Genomic DNA, 16777 nt, shown 5'->3' with positions numbered 1-16777 from the left:
TACTTCTGCTTCCTTGGTTCATTCCACTGCCAAATCCACTCACAGATATCTAAAACACTTCACTTCCTCCAGTTTTCTCCATTCAAATTTACCTTCCAATTTCCTTGTCCCTCAACCCTACTGAACCTAATAACCTTGCTCTTATTCACATTTACTCTCAGCTTTCTTCTTTCACACACTTTACCAAACTTAATCACCAACTTTGGCAGTTTCTCACCCAAATTAGCCACCAGCGCTGTATCATCAGCGAACAACAACTGACTCACTTCCCAACCTCTCATCCACAACAGACTGTATACTTGCCCCTCTCTCCAAAACTCTTGTATTCACCTCCCTAACAACCCCATCCATAAACAAATTTAACAACCATGGAGACATCACACACCCCTGCCACAAACCGACATTCATTGGGAACCAATCACTTTCCTGTCTTCCTACTCATACACATGCCTTACATCCTCAATAAAAACTTTTCACTGCTTAATGCAGCTTACCCCCTACACCATGTATTCTTAATACCTCCCATAGAGCATCTCTATCAATTCTATCATATGTCTTCTCCAGATCCATAAATGCTACATACAAATCCATCTGTTTTTCTAAGTATTTCTCACATACATTCATCAAAGCAAACATCTGATCCACACTTCCTCTACCACTTCTGAAACCACACTGCTCTTCCCCAATCTGGTGCTCTGTATATGCCTTCACCCTCTTGATCAATATTTTCCCATATAATTTCCCAGGAATACTCAACAAACTTATACATCTGTAAGTTGAACACTCTCCTTTATCCCCTTTGCATTTGTACAATGGCACTATACATGCATTCTGCAAATCCTCAGGCACTTCACCATGAAGTATACATACACTGAATATCCTCACCAACCAATCAACAACACAGTCACCTCCTCTTTTAATAAATAAAACTACTGCAATACCATCCAAACCCACTGCCTTGCCGGCTTTCATCTTCCGCAAAGCTTTCACTACCTCTTCTCTATTTACCAAATCATTCTCCCTGACCCTCTCACTTTGCACACCACCTTAACCAAAACACCATATATATGCCACTCTATCATTAAACACATTCAACAAACCTTGAAAATACTCACTCCATCTCCCTCTCACTTGAATACTACTTGTTATTACCTCCCCATTTGCCCCCTTCACCAATGTTCCCATTTATTTTCTTGTCTTATGCAATTTATTTATCTCCTTCCAAAACATCTTTATTTTTTTTCATTTTTTTTTTTTTTTGCTTTGACGCTGTCTCCCGCGTTTGCAAGGTAGCGCAAGGAAACAGACGAAAGAAATGGCCCAACCCACCCCCATACACATGCCTTGATTCAATCCACTGACAGCACGTCAACCCCGGTATACCACATCGCTCCAATTCACTCTATTCTTTGCCCTCCTTTCACCCTCCTGCATGTTCAGGCCCCGATCACACAAAATCTTTTTCACTCCATCTTTCCACCTCCAATTTGGTCTCCCTCTTCTCCTCGTTCCCTCCACCTCCGACACATATATCCTCTTGGTCAATCTTTCCTCACTCATTCTCTCCATGTGACCAAACCATTTCAAAACACCCTCTTCTGCTCTCTCAACCACGCTCTTTTTATTTCCACACATCTCTCTTACCCTTACGTTACTTACTCAATCAAACCACCTCACACCACACATTGTCCTCAAACATCTCATTTCCAGCACATCCATCCTCCTGCGCACAACTCTATCCATAGTCCACGCCTCGCAACCATACAACATTGTTGGAACCACTATTCCTTCAAACATACCCATTTTTGCTTTCCGAGATAATGTTCTCGACTTCCACACATTCTTCAAGGCTCCCAGAATTTTCGCCCCCTCCCCCACCCTATGATCCACTTCCGCTTCCATGGTTCCATCCACTGCCAGATCCACTCCCAGATATCTAAAACACTTCACTTCCTCCAGTTTTTCTCCATTCAAACTCACCTCCCAATTGAATTGACCCTCAACCCTACTGTACCTAATAACCTTGCTCTTATTCACATTTACTCTTAACTTTCTTCTTTCACATACTTTACCAAACTCAGTCACCAGCTTCTGCAGTTTCTCACATGAATCAGCCACCAGCGCTGTATCATCAGCGAACAACAACTGACTCACTTCCCAAGCTCTCTCATCCCCAACAGACTTCATACTTGCCCCTCTTTCCAAAACTCTTGCATTTACCTCCGTAACAACCCTATCCATAAACAAATTAAACAACCATGGAGACATCACACACCCCTGCTGCAAACCTACATTCACTGAGAACCAATCACTTTCCTCTCTTCCTACACGTACACATGCCTTACATCCTCGATAAAAACTTTTCACTGCTTCTAACAACTTGCCTCCCACACCATATATTCTTAATACCTTCCACAGAGCATCTCTATCAACTCTATCATATGCCTTCTCCAGATCCATAAATGCTACATACAAATCCATTTGCTTTTCTAAGTATTTCTCACATACATTCTTCAAAGCAAACACCTGATCCACACATCCTCTACCACTTCTGAAACCACACTGCTCTTCCCCAATCTGATGCTCTGTACATGCCTTCACCCTCTCAATCAATACCCTCCCATATAATTTGCCAGGAATACTCAACAAACTTATACCTCTGTAATTTGAGCACTCACTCTTATCCCCTTTGCCTTTGTACAATGGCACTATGCACGCATTCCGCCAATCCTCAGGCACCTCACCATGAGTCATACACACATTAAATAACCTTACCAACCAGTCAACAATACAGTCACCCCCTTTTTTTTTATATTTTCCTTAAAATAAAATGATACTCTCTCACCCCAACTCTCATTTGCCCTCTTTTTCACCTCTTGCACCTTTCTCTTTACCTCTTGTCTCTTTCTTTTATAAATATCCCAGTCATTAGCACTATTTCCCTCCAAAAATTATCCAAATGCCTCTCTCTTCTCTTTCGCTAACAATCTTACTTTTTCATCCCACCACTCACTACCCTTTCTAATCTGCCCACCTCCCACCTTTCTCATGCCAGAGCCATCTTATGTCATTTGCTCTTACCTTTTGCCATTCTGTACTCAATCTCTTTTGGTACTTACGCACACAAGTCTCCTTTCCAAGCTCACTTACTCTCACCACTCTCTTCTCCCAAAAATTTTCTTTTCTTTTCAGAATACCTTTACAAATCTTCACCTTCATCTCCACAAGATAGTGATCAGACATCCCTACAGCTGCCCCTCTCAGCACATTAACATCCAAAAGTTTCTCTTTTACACACCTATCAACATGAAATTCAATAATGCCCTCTAGCCATCTCTCCTACTCACATACCTATACTTATGTATATCTATCAGAAGTCCCCGAAGATTGGCGGAATGCATGCATAGTGCCACTGTACAAAGGCAAAGAGGATAATGGTGAGTGTTCAAATTACAGAGGTATAAGTTAGTTGTGTATTCCTAGGAAATTATACAGGAGGGTATGGATTAAGAGGGTGAAGGCATGTACAGAGCATCAGATGGGGGAAGAGCAGAGTGGTTTCAGAAGTGGTAGAGGATGTTTGGATCCCGTGTTTGTTTTGAAGAATGTATGTGAGAAATACTTAGAAAAACAGATGACTTTGTATGTAGCATTTATGGATCTGGAGAAGCCATATGATAAAGTTGATAGAGATGCTCTATGGAAGGTATTAAGAGTATATGGTGTGGGAGGTAAGTTGCTGGAAGCAGTGAAAATTTTTTATCGAGGATGTAAGGCATGTGTACAAGTAGGAAGAGAGGAAAGTGAGTGGTTCCAAGTGAATGTCGGTTTGTGGCAAGGATGTGTGATGTCTCCATGGTTGTTTAATTTGTTTATGAATGGAGTTTTTAGGGAGGTAAATGTAAGAGTTTTGGCGATAAGGGCAAGTATGCAGTCTGTTATAGATGAGAGCACTTGGGAAGTGAGTCAGTTGTTGTTCGCTGATGATACAGTGCTGGTGGCTGATTTGGGTAAGAAACTGCAGAATCTGGTGACTGAATTTGGTAAAGTGTGTGAAAGGAGAAAGCTGAGAGTTCTGTTGGGTTGAGGGACAAGTAAATTGGGAGTTGAGTTTGAATGGAGAAAAACTGGAGGAAGTAAAGTGTTTTAGATATCTGGGAGTGGATTTGGCAGCAAATGGACACATGGAAGCAGAAGTGAGTCACAGGGTGGGGGAGGTTCTGGGAGCGTTGAAGAATGCGTGGGTGGTGAGAACTCTATCTTGGAGAGCAAAAATGGGTATGTTTGAAGGAATAGTGGTTCCAACAATGTTATGGTTGTGAGGCATTGGCTATAGACAGGGTTGCACGGAAGCAGGTGGATGTGTTGGAAATGAGATGTTTGAGGACAATATGTGGTGTGAGGTGGTTTGATCGAGTAAGTAATGAAAGCGTGAGAGATATGTTGGTAATAAAATGAGTGTGGTTGAGAGAGCAGAAAAGGGTATATTGAAATGGTTTGGTCACATGAAGAGAATGAGTGAGGAAAGATTGACAAAGAGGATTTATGTGTCAGAGATTGAGGAAATGAGGAGAAGTGGGAGACCAAATTGGAGGTGGAAGGATGGAGTGAAAAAGATTTTGAGTGACTGGGACCTGAACATACTGGAGGGTAAAAGGCGTGCAAGGAATAAAGTGAACTGGAACAATGTGGTATACCGGGGTCGACGTGGTGTCAATGGATTGAACCAGGGGATGTGAAGCGTCTGGGGTAAACCATGGAAAGTTTTGTGGGGCCTAGATGTGGAAAGGGAGCTGTGGTTTTGGTGCACTACACACGACAGCTAGAGACTGAGTGTGAACGAATGTGGCCTTTTGTTGTTTCCTAGCGCTACCTCGCAGGGGGAGGGGGGATGCTATTGCATGTGTGGCGGTGTGGTGACAGGAATGAATAAAGGCAGCAAGCATGAATTATGTGCATGTGTATATATGTATATGTCTGTGTATGTATATATATGTATAATTTAAAATGTATAGGTATGTATATGTGCGTGTGTGGACATGTACATATATACATGTGTATGTTGGGTGGGTTGGGCCATTCTTTCGTCTGTTTCCTTGCGCTACCTCATTAATGCAGGAGACAGCGACAAGGTATAATAAATAGATAAAACATATATCCCTCTTTTTTTAATAAATCGACAAGCACCTACATCATTTCCACTGACAACACTGAACACCCCATGTACACCAATTATACCCTCAACTGCTACATTACTTACCTTTGCATTCAAATCACCCATCCCTATAACCTGGTCTTGTGCATGAAAAGCCTGAGAAAAACCTCTCTTTTGAAACGTGACAGGTCATAGCTGTTGGGGAAGACATTAGAAGGTAGAGAGTTTTAACGCCTGACATGTATAGGAAGAAGCAGGTTTCAAAATGACCCACCTTTGACTTGATGATAGCCAGATGGTAATCATGTGATGCAGGAACTTCCTGGGTATTGCATGATCTAGCTAATGGTTTGGATACACAAGCAGCCAGCTCTCGGGAGGAAAATAAAAAGTAATACCTACAGAGGAGGGAAGGTGAACCAATATTGCAGCGTATGGTAAGGGGGTCAAGTTTGAAAAGTTAGCCTGAGACAGTTTATTAGTCAGACTGCTTTCAACTCAACTCTGTCAAATATAGATGCAGACCTAGATCCACCCCAAATGTGAGAGCAGTGCTCTATACAAGGACAAATTAATCCCTTGTATAAAAAGAGTAACTTTGGAAGAAAAGAAGTTTCGACATCTAAATAGGACACACAGTTTCTTAGAGGCAGACTTAGCTATTCCTGTAATGTGGGGATTCCAAGACAGAGTGGATGCCACAGTAATACAAAGTATGTTCATTGAGTCAAGTGTTGGAATTACAGAACCATCAAAGGAGAGATGAGAGTGTGAGGAGTTTGCAATAGAGAGATGGGTAGAAACTGGGTTTTGTAGGCATTACACTTAAGAAGATTTTGTGTAACCCACTGAGATATCCAGTCTAAGTCTGAGTTTATTGAGGAAGCTGTGTCAAGACAAGATGCAGATCGAGTGAGAGAAGAGGGAACATAACTGAAGGTTGTGGATGAATGTACTGTTGAGTCATCAGCTTATGAGTGCACTGGATTATTTGTAGAGGAGAGGAAATGGCTGAAAAAAGGAGAAAAAGTGTAGGGGTACAGAACAGAACCTTGAAGGTTGCTAATGTTGATGGAGAAAAGGGGGGAGACTGATCCGTCAACAACCACAGAGATAGATTGGCTGAGAGGAAGCTAGATATGGAAGAGCAAAGCCAGGGAGGGAAGCAAAGAAAGACGAACATTGAGATGAGACCCCAGTGCCACACCCTATCAAAATCCTTACATATGTCAAAATATCTTAACGGATGATGACCAGGCATTAGTGAGATAGGAAAGAACATCAACAGTGGATGTCGCCTTACAGAAGCAATACTTCTGATGAAAGAGAAGACTTTGATTTTTGAAGAGTTTAAGGATATGAGGAATTCACACTTTCAAAATGGTAGATGTCAAAGCAATCAGATGATCGAGGAGTCAGAGCAGTCACCCTTCTTAGGGATGGGATATATCCATGCACATTTCCAAGAGAAAGGAAAAGTTTTGGTTTTTAAAGAGAAACAAAAAAGACAAGCAAGCACAGGTGCAAGTTCAGAGGCACACTCTTTCAGTGCATGAGAATGGATGCCATCAGGACCATATGCCTTGCTTGTGTCTAAATAAAGAAGCGCTTTTCAGACAGTCCGAAAAGATATTACAGGAAGGGGTACAGGATTAGTAAGAGGAACATCTGGGGGTGATGTAATGTTAGAGTCATCCAAGGTGGAGTTAGAGAAGAAATTGGAACCAAAGACAGCTGCTCTGTCTGTGGCAGAGACAGCTAAGGTACCATCAGAACAGAAAAGTGAAGGAAATGTAGAGCGACAGATGTTGTCAGAGATGCCCTTAGCTAAAGACCAGAAAGTCCTATCAGAGGATGATGAGGAGGGTTATAATACTTCCTTTGAAAAAAGAAATGTTTTGCCTCACAGATAATGTGCTGGCAGTGATTACGGGCAGTGATAAAAGATGAATGGGAGCCAGTGGGAGAAGAGTTTTTCCAAGCCTGATCCCTTGCCTGAATGGCCTCAGAACAGGAAAGGTTGGATGAAGAGGTTGTCTTGGAGGCTGAGAGGATAAATGCTTCCATTCCTGCAAAAATAACCTCTGCTATGTGTTTGACAGAGACAGAAGCATCACCACATAAGAGACAGTCATTCACCCAAGGAAAATCAGAAAAGAAGTTATGTAAGTTATTACAGTTAGAACAGACACATTTATGAGAGTGTGACCACATGAACCAATTGAAGGCAAGACTGTGCATTCACAGTGGGATGGACTAATGTGAAAAAGAAATCCAGAGTATTAGGAGAGTGGTCATAGCAGTCAAGAATATGGGTAGGGTGGGGGATAAAATCACTGAGAATGGAGAACATGAGGGCTTCAATCCCTCCACCATCTGTGTGGGAGGAATTCAACCATTCCCTATGGTGAACACTGAAATCCCTGAGGTAAAGGATCACAGCTTGTGGATGAGAGGATGTTACAGTCTCATGGCAAGAGTTTCAATTGTTGAAGAAGGATATCAAATTTTTAGAATAAGGAGAGCAATAGTTGAAACAGAGGAAAAGTGCGGTAGTGGGGAGACATACCATGAGTCACATCAAAGTTTGGAGACTTAAGGTCCTTGAGGCATACAGCAGATGTGTTGAAGTTGGAATAAGCACAAACTCCACCTTTGAACTGGAAGTGAGAGTGGATGTTACAGTTAGATATGAGAAAGGGACTAATGAGAACATCATTAGACAACTGTGTCTCAGACAGAGGTAAGATATTAGGAGAGGTACAAGACAGATAGTGTTCAAATGAGTAAAGGTTAAAAGAGAGACCAAGAATGTTGGTATAGTGAACAGAATAGAAAGGTCTAACAGAGAAGGAAAGGTCATGGGAGGGTCGATGCTCCCACTGCCAGAGCCCTCCCTCTCACTGGCGGTAGAGTCAGGCAGAAACCCAGAAGAGACTAGGGCCATAGATTCGACGAACTCTATCATGATGGTACTTATAAATGTTTTAGTGGACAGGGTCATGTTGGTACTAATAAATGTTTTAGTGGACAGGAATTGGCAAGAGTACATATGAGAAAAAGAGTAGTGATTTTTCTTTTCATACATATTCCACACCATATATATTCGCAGCACTTTCCTTAGAGCATCTCGATCATATGCTTCTTCCAGATCCACAAATGCCACATACAAGTCCTGTTTCTCTAATTATTTCTCAAACATTCTTCAGAATGAAAAATTTATCCACACATCCTCTACTACCCCTGAAGGTACAATATTCTTCCCCATTCTGAAACACTGTGCATTCCAACACCCTCTGTCACCACTCTTCCATACAACTTACCAGATACTCTAAATAAACTTATACCTCTGTAATTTGAGCATTCACTTTTGTCCCCATTACCTTCATACAATGACACTATACATGCATGTCCCCAATCCTCAGGCAAATCATTAACCAAGAACTACACATATACTACAAATCCTTACTAACTATTTGACAACACAGTCACCCTCTTTCTTAAGAAATTCACCTGCAATACCATCCACTCTAGCTGCTTTGCTGCACTTCACCTTCTGCAAGGCTTTCACAATTTCTCACTTTCCATACCTCTTGTCCAAAACATCCCATATCTGCCATCCTGTCACTGAACATAGCTAACAACCCCTAAATATACCTGCTCCATCGCCTCTATATCCTGTTTCTGTCAGTTATCCCCCATTTTCCCCCTTCAGTGATGATCCCATTTGTTCTCTTGTTTTGCTCACACTTTTAATCCTCCAAAATATTTTCTTTTTCTCTCTGAGGTTTGCTGATAATTCTTTTAAGCTGGAAGCTCCAGTTATGGACAAGTCCACATTAAGGCTGGTCATTAACTGAAATATAGAAAGGTTCATGAAAGGGAAAATAAGGGAAGGTATTTTTTAATTTTACAGGAAATGAAAAACTTGTCTTTTAAAAAGTGCCAGGTCATTGGGAAAGATATGAGATAGTAGAAAGTTCCAAAGCTTCAGGGTGCAAGGAAAGAGACAGTTACCCAAACAGCCCATCCTTGAGTTGCTTAATGGCCACAAGTAATCATGTGACACAGCAGCTAGCTGAGTATTGTGTGTTGTTATAGTTGGGGGCACACAAGCAATCAGCTGTCAGCAACAAAAACCAAAGTAATACCTATAGAAGAGGAAGAGTGAACCAACATTCTGGCATAGGGCAAGTGGGTCAAGTTTTGAAGTTAGCCTGGGAGGGTTTATAAGTCAGACCGCTTTCAAATCAACTCTGTCAAGAAAGGATGCAGAGCAAGAACCATCCCAAATGTGAAAGCAGTACTCCACACAAGGACGGATCAATCCTTCATATAAATGGAGTGATGGTTTCATTGAAAAGAAATTTCCACATCAATACAGGACTCTCAATTTCTTAAAAGCAGACTTACCTATTAACGTAAAGTGAGGTTTCCAAGAAAAAGTGGATGCTATAGTAATATTCAGTATGTTCATTGAGTCAAGAGGTGGAATTACACAGAACCATCAAAGGAGAAAAGAAATTTGGAAGGAATTTTGATAAGAGAGATGGGTAGAAACTAAGTCTAGAGGCATTGAACTTAACCAGATTCATCTACCTCAATGAGATATCCTGTCCAAGTCAAATTTTACTGAGAAAGTTGTGTCTTGATGTAATGCAGACTGGGTGATAGAAGAAGCATAAATGAATGACCTAGAAGAATGCAGTGTTGAGTCATCATCCCATAAGTGCATTTGATTATGAGTGGAAGAAAGGAAATCATTAATAAAAAGGAGAAAAAGTGTAGGAGACAGGACAGAACCTTGATGTACACCAAAGGAAATCACTGATAAAAAAGAAGAAAAAGTGTTGGAGACAGGACAGAACCTTGAGGGACTCCACTGTTGATGGAGAAAGAGGGACTGGCTGAGCCATCAACTACAGAGCAAAGTGAGGGAGGGAAGCCAAAAGGGGGGAGCTTATGGATGAAACCCTGATGCCACACCCTATCAAAAGCTTTGGATATATCATGGGCAACTATACAGGATTCCCTTAAATCTTTCAGGGATTATGACCAGACATTCATAATATAGAAAAGAATATCATCAGTGGATCTTGCCTTATGGAAATCATATTTATGATCAGAGAGAAGACAGTCAGATTCAAGATGTCTAAGTATATGGGAGTTGAGGAGGGATTCAAAGATTTTGGGTAGATGTCTTTAAAACAACAGGATGATAGTTAGAGGGGTGAGAACAGTCATTCTTCTTAGGGATGGGATGTGCCAATGCATACTTCCAAGAAGGAAAAGTTCTAGTTTTTAAACAAATGGAACAGATGAGCAAGCACAGGTGCAAGTTCAGAGATACATTCTTTCAGTACACAGGGATGGATGCCATTAGGACCATAAGCCTTGCTTGTGTCCAAGGAGATAAGCAATTTTTGTATAGTCCAAAAAGACATTATGGGGAGGGGCATAGGATTAGTAAGAGGGGCATCAGGGGGTGAAGGAATGGTGGAGTCATCTAAGGTAGAGGTAGAGGAGATACAGGAACCAAAGAGAGTTGCTTTGTCTACTAGATAGACAGCTGTGGTACTGTCAGAATGTAAAAGTGAAGGAAAGATAGAGCGACAGAAATTGGTAGCAATGCCCTTAGCTAATGATGAGATAGATCTATCAGTGAATGATGAGGAGAGGTTATCTTACTTCCTTTGAATAAACAAATGCTCTGCCTCACAGGTAACACACTTGCAATGATTATGGGTAGCCATAAATGCTGAATGGAAGTTGGAGGAGGAAGAGTTTTCCAAGCCTGATCCCTTGCCTGAATGGCCTCATTAAAGGAACAGTTGAACCATGGATTGGAAGAAAAGGAGGAAGAGGGGATAAATGCTTCCATTAACACAACAATTACTTCCCCTATACATTTGTTGGAGACAGAAGCATCACCACATAAGACAGTAATTTACAAATGAAAAATCAGAAAAGAATTTTCTTAAGTTATTCTTTGTTGAGGTGCCAATATTTACACTTAGAAGAGGAAGTTGCCATTAAAATAGATACATTTACAAGACTGTGATCAGATGAACCAACTGGAGGCAAGATTGTATAGTTATAGTGGGATGGAATACATCTGGAAAACAGATCCAGCATACCTGGAGAGTGATCATATTGGTCAGGATTATGGGTAAGGTGGGAGATAATTTGCTCTAGATCATTAAAAATGGAAAATGTGAGGGCTCTAATCCTCCCACTATCTGTATGGGAGGAATTCAACCATTTCATATGGTGAATGTTGATATCCCTTAAGTAAAGGATCTTGGCTAGCGGGTGATAGGATTCCACTGTCTCAGGCAGAAGTTTAGATAGTTGACGAAAGATATTGGTTTTCTAGAATTAGGAAAGCAGTAAGCAAAACAGATGAAAAGTGTGGCAACTGGGACACAGACCTTGAGCCACATAACATCATAGTTTAGGGCCTCAAGGTCCTTGATGCATGCAACAGGTGTATTGGAGTTAGAATAAGCAGAGATACCAGCTTTGAACCAGAACTGTGAATGGAGTTTATAGCTGGATAAGTAAATGGGGCTAGTGACAACATCATTAGACAACCAGGTTTCAGAAAGAAGCGAGATATAAGGAGAGAAATTAGACAGATGGTGTTCAACTTAGGAGAGGTTACATGACAGACCATGAATGTTGGTATAGTGAATAGAAAGGGAAAGATTGTGGGAGGGGCTGGTACTACCGATGTTGAGTCCCCTCTTGTTAGCAGTATAGTCAGGTAGAAATGCATAGATTCTTAGCACCCCATGATGCCAGGTACAAGGGTCATAGATTTGTTGGACTTTTTTTTTTTTTTTTTTTTGCTTTGTCGCTGTCTCCCGCGTTTGCGAGGTAGCGCAAGGAAACAGACGAAAGAAATGGCCCAACCCACCCCCATACACATGTATATACATACATCCACACACGCAAATATACATACCTCCACAGCTTTCCATGGTTTACCCCAGACGCTTCACATGCCTTGATTCAATCCACTGACAGCATGTCAACCCCGGTATACCACATCGCTCCAATTCACTCTATTCCTTGCCCTCATTTCACCCTCCTGCATGTTCAGGCCCCGATCACACAAAATCTTTTTCACTCCATCTTTCCACCTCCAATTTGGTCTCCCTCTTCTCCTCGTTCCCTCCACCTCCGACATATATATCCTCTTGGTCAATCTTTCCTCACTCATTCTCTCCATGTGCCCAAACCATTTCAAAACACCCTCTTCTGCTCTCTCAACCAAGCTCTTTTTATTTCCACACATCTCTCTTACCCTTACGTTACTTACTCGATCAAACCACCTCACACCACACATTGTCCTCAAACATCTCATTTCCAGCACATCCATCCTCCTGCGCACAACTCTATCCATAGCCCACGCCTCGCAACCATACAACATTGTTGGAACCACAATTCCTTCAAACATACCCATTTTTGCTTTCCGAGATAATGCTCTCGACTTCCACACATTCTTCAAGGCTACCAGAATTTTCGCCCCCTCCCCCACCCTATGATCCACTTCCGCTTCCATGGTTCCATCCGCTGCCAGATCCACTCCCAGATATCTAAAACACTTCACTTCCTCCAGTTTTTCTCCATTCAAACTCACCTCCCAATTGACTTGACCCTCAACCCTACTGTACCTAATAACCTTGCTCTTATTCACATTTACTCTTAACTTTCTTTTTCCACACACTTTACCAAACTCAGTCACCAGCTTCTGTAGTTTCTCTCATGAATCAGCCACCAGCGCTGTATCATCAGCGAACAACAACTGACTCACTTCCCAAGCTCTCTCATCCCCAACAGACTTCATACTTGCCCCTCTTTCCAAAACTCTTGCATTTACCTCCCTAACAACCCCATCCATAAACAAATTAAACAACCATGGAGACATCACACACCCCTGCCGCAAACCTACATTCACTGAGAACCAGTCACTTTCCTCTCTTCCTACACGTACACATGCCTTACATCCTCGATAAAAACTTTTCACTGCTTCTAACAACTTGCCTCCCACACCATATATTCTTAATACCTTCCACAGAGCATCTCTATCAACTCTATCATATGCCTTCTCCAGATCCATGAATGCTACATACAAATCCATTTGCTTTTCTAAGTATTTCTCACATACATTCTTCAAAGCAAACACCTGATCCACACATCCTCTACCACTTCTGAAACCACACTGCTCTTCCCCAATCTGATGCTCTGTACATGCCTTCACCCTCTCAATCAATACCCTCCCATATAATTTACCAGGAATACTCAACAAACTTATACCTCTGTAATTTGAGCACTCACTCTTATCCCCTTTGCCTTTGTACAATGGCACTATGCACACATTCCGCCAATCCTCAGGCACCTCACCATGAGTCATACATACATTAAATAACCTTACCAACCAGTCAACAATACAGTCACCCCCTTTTTTAATAAATTCCACTGCAATACCATCCAAACCTGCTGCCTTGCCGGCTTTCATCTTCCGCAAAGCTTTTACTACCTCTTCTCTGTTTACCAAATCATTTTCCCTAACCCTCTCACTTTGCACACCACCTCGACCAAAACACCCTATATCTGCCACTCTATCATCAAACACATTCAACAAACCTTCAAAATACTCACTCCATCTCCTTCTCACATCACCACTACTTGTTATCACCTCCCCATTTGTGCCCTTCACTGAAGTTCCCATTTGCTCCCTTGTCTTACGCACTTTATTTACCTCCTTCCAGAACATCTTTTTATTCTCCCTAAAAATTTATGATACTCTCTCACCCCAACTCTCATTTGCCCTTTTTTTCACCTCTTGCACCTTTCTCTTGACCTCCTGTCTCTTTCTTTTATACATCTCCCACTCAATTACATTTTTTCCCTGCAAAAATTGTCCAAATGCCTCTCTCTTCTCTTTCACTAATACTCTTACTTCTTCATCCCACCACTCACTACCCTTTCTAATCAACCCACCTCCCACTCTTCTCATGCCACAAGCATCTCTTGCGCAATCCATCACTGATTCCCTAAATACATCCCATTCCTCCCCCACTCCCCTTACTTCCATTGTTCTCACCTTTTTCCATTCTGTACTCAGTCTCTCCTGGTACTTCCTCACACAAGTCTCCTTCCCAAGCTCACTTACTCTCACCACCCTCTTCACCCCAACATTCACTCTTCTTTTCTGAAAACCCATACAAATCTTCACCTTAGCCTCCACAAGATAATGATCAGACATCCCTCCAGTTGCACCTCTCAGCACATTAACATCCAAAAGTCTCTCTTTCGCGCGCCTGTCAATTAACACGTAATCCAATAACGCTCTCTGGCCATCTCTCCTACTTACATAAGTATACTTATGTATATCTCGCTTTTTAAACCAGGTATTCCCAATCATCAGGACATAAATCTTTTTATCATGATTATATCTAAAAATAATTGTACTGAGAGGAGGAGGCAAGAGATCTTAAGTGAATAAATAAGTGAGGTTTGAGAAAAAGCATGGTGCTTGTAAGAAGATGGTAGGACTACCCCGTAAGCCCTGTTTTGATGGGACATAAAGTAAGACCAATGGAACCCTAACATGAAGAATGTAAGACTGATGTTCCTCAGTCAGAACAGCAACTAGTGTCATTAGCATATTACACCCTACCAAACCCCCTTTCAATCACTCTCTTTTTCAGCCTCTGCACCTTCCTCTTAGCATCCTACCACTTTCTCTTCTTCCCTGCAAATAATGCCCATACACCTTCCTTTTTTCTTTCACCTTCAACTAAACTTCCTCATTCCATCACTCAGTACTATTTCTCACCCATCTATCTCCTACCTTCTTCATGCCACACACTTAACTCTACCTTTTACCATTCTACACTCAATTTATCCATATATCTCTTCTCACAAGCCTATTTTTCAAGCTCACTAACTTTCACATCCGTCTTCCCACCCATACCATTTCATCTTTCACTGAAGCCTCTATAAACCTTCACCCTCACCTCCAGCTGCCCCTCTCAGCACATTCATATCCAAGAGTGTCTCCTTTGTGTGCCTATTGATTTGTATATAATCAAATAATGCCCTATTACTATCTTTCCTACTCACCCATGTATAATCATGTGTCCTTTTTAATCAAATTATTTCCTCTCACCAAATAATTTTCAGTACACAACTCCACAAGCTGTTTATCATTCTTATTCATAACACTAGGTACCTCATACCTCTTTAACTATTACATTGCACACATATAAGTCACCCATTACCAGTTCTACATTCCTTGCAACAAAACTGCTGACACACTCACTCTCTTCCTTAGTCCACTCAGTCCCAAGTGCAAAAGCACTAATAATCAACCACCTCTTGTAACCCACTTTCATTTTTACCCACATTAGTGTTGGGCTTACTTCCTCTATACAGCACAAAAAACATGAACATTTGAATTTTGCTGTTTATTCTATTTTGTAGCACATTTATTTGTAGCCTTGTTTGTCACTAAAAATGATGTTGCAATGTACAAAGACTGAATGAGGAATGTTGTCTACTAAGACTCAATACCCACTCTGACCTCATTTGTGATAAGTATGGATAATAGTTTCTCTATTCTATTGCCCATAGTACACTGCAAAAATATCTGTTCAATTATTTACAAATAATGAGTCAATGTAACTGTTTGACATGGACTTTTTAGGAAAGAACTTAACGGATATGAAACATAGCAAGTAATAATTATCTTGTTAATACTCACTGGTCTCCACTGACGTGATGCATCTCCACCAAGGTATCTGGATATTCTACTGCTTTTTCATCTTCGTCATTTGTCCCATCTTCAACAGCATCCATTTCTTTTCCACTTTCTTGCTTATATTCTCCAGAGAAAGGATCCTCTGTAATTGGATTACTTTTTATATCTGGAAAAGAATTGAAAACAATAAATGCAATGCCTTGCCCTTCTTTCATTGTTCATTTTTTTTGGATCTTGGAGATTTAATTCACCATGATTCCAAAATTCATGAACAGCTGTCTCTTCTTTTTCCCTTTCATTAACCTCTCCATATTTCAGTTATGGCCAGCATTGATTTGGACTTTTGTATATAACTGGAGTCTCCAATATAAAAAAATAAAGACCCATACAGTGCATATGAATAATTATATAGTGATTAGCATTCCAGACCATGATGCACGTAAAGGCTGGCACGGGGTTGAATGCATAGGTTTTCATCCTGGTTGTTGCATTTGGTCCACAATGAAAACAGTTATTCATCCACTCTTAGGAGTTGGTCAATAAAATGGGTACATGGCTCAGGTTAACACATATATATAAATGTATATATATACATATTCATATTTCATCATACTTTGCCGCTGTCTCCTGCATTAGCAAGGTAGTGCAAGGAAACAGATGAAAGAATGGCCCAACCCTCCCACATACATATGTATATACATACACGTCTACAGCACGCACATATACATACCTATACATTTCAACGTATACATATATATATATACACAGACATATAAATATATACACAATTACATAATTAATACTTGCTGCCTTTATTCATTCCAGTCAAAACTGTGCCACAAATGAAATGA

The 16777-nt window shown here is 41.0% G+C and overlaps 1 protein-coding gene across 1 annotated transcript in view; it reads right to left on the bottom strand.

Annotated features, from left to right (window-relative positions):
• The window catches only part of Clbn (Nuclear export mediator factor NEMF homolog Clbn), a 908728-nt gene that overhangs the window by 198369 nt on the left and 693582 nt on the right, over positions 1–16777 (bottom strand). The window contains exon 14 of the mRNA XM_071695085.1: positions 15930–16092. Within this exon, the coding sequence (XP_071551186.1) occupies positions 15930–16092 (163 nt within the window). The remainder of the gene's footprint in view (positions 1–15929; positions 16093–16777) is intronic.

Source organism: Panulirus ornatus, chromosome 1 (genome assembly GCF_036320965.1).
Source record: "Panulirus ornatus isolate Po-2019 chromosome 1, ASM3632096v1, whole genome shotgun sequence".
Lineage (NCBI taxonomy): Eukaryota > Metazoa > Arthropoda > Malacostraca > Decapoda > Palinuridae > Panulirus > Panulirus ornatus.
The sequence above is the reverse complement of the archived record's forward strand: the minus strand, read 5'-3'. Positions and strand labels throughout refer to the sequence as shown.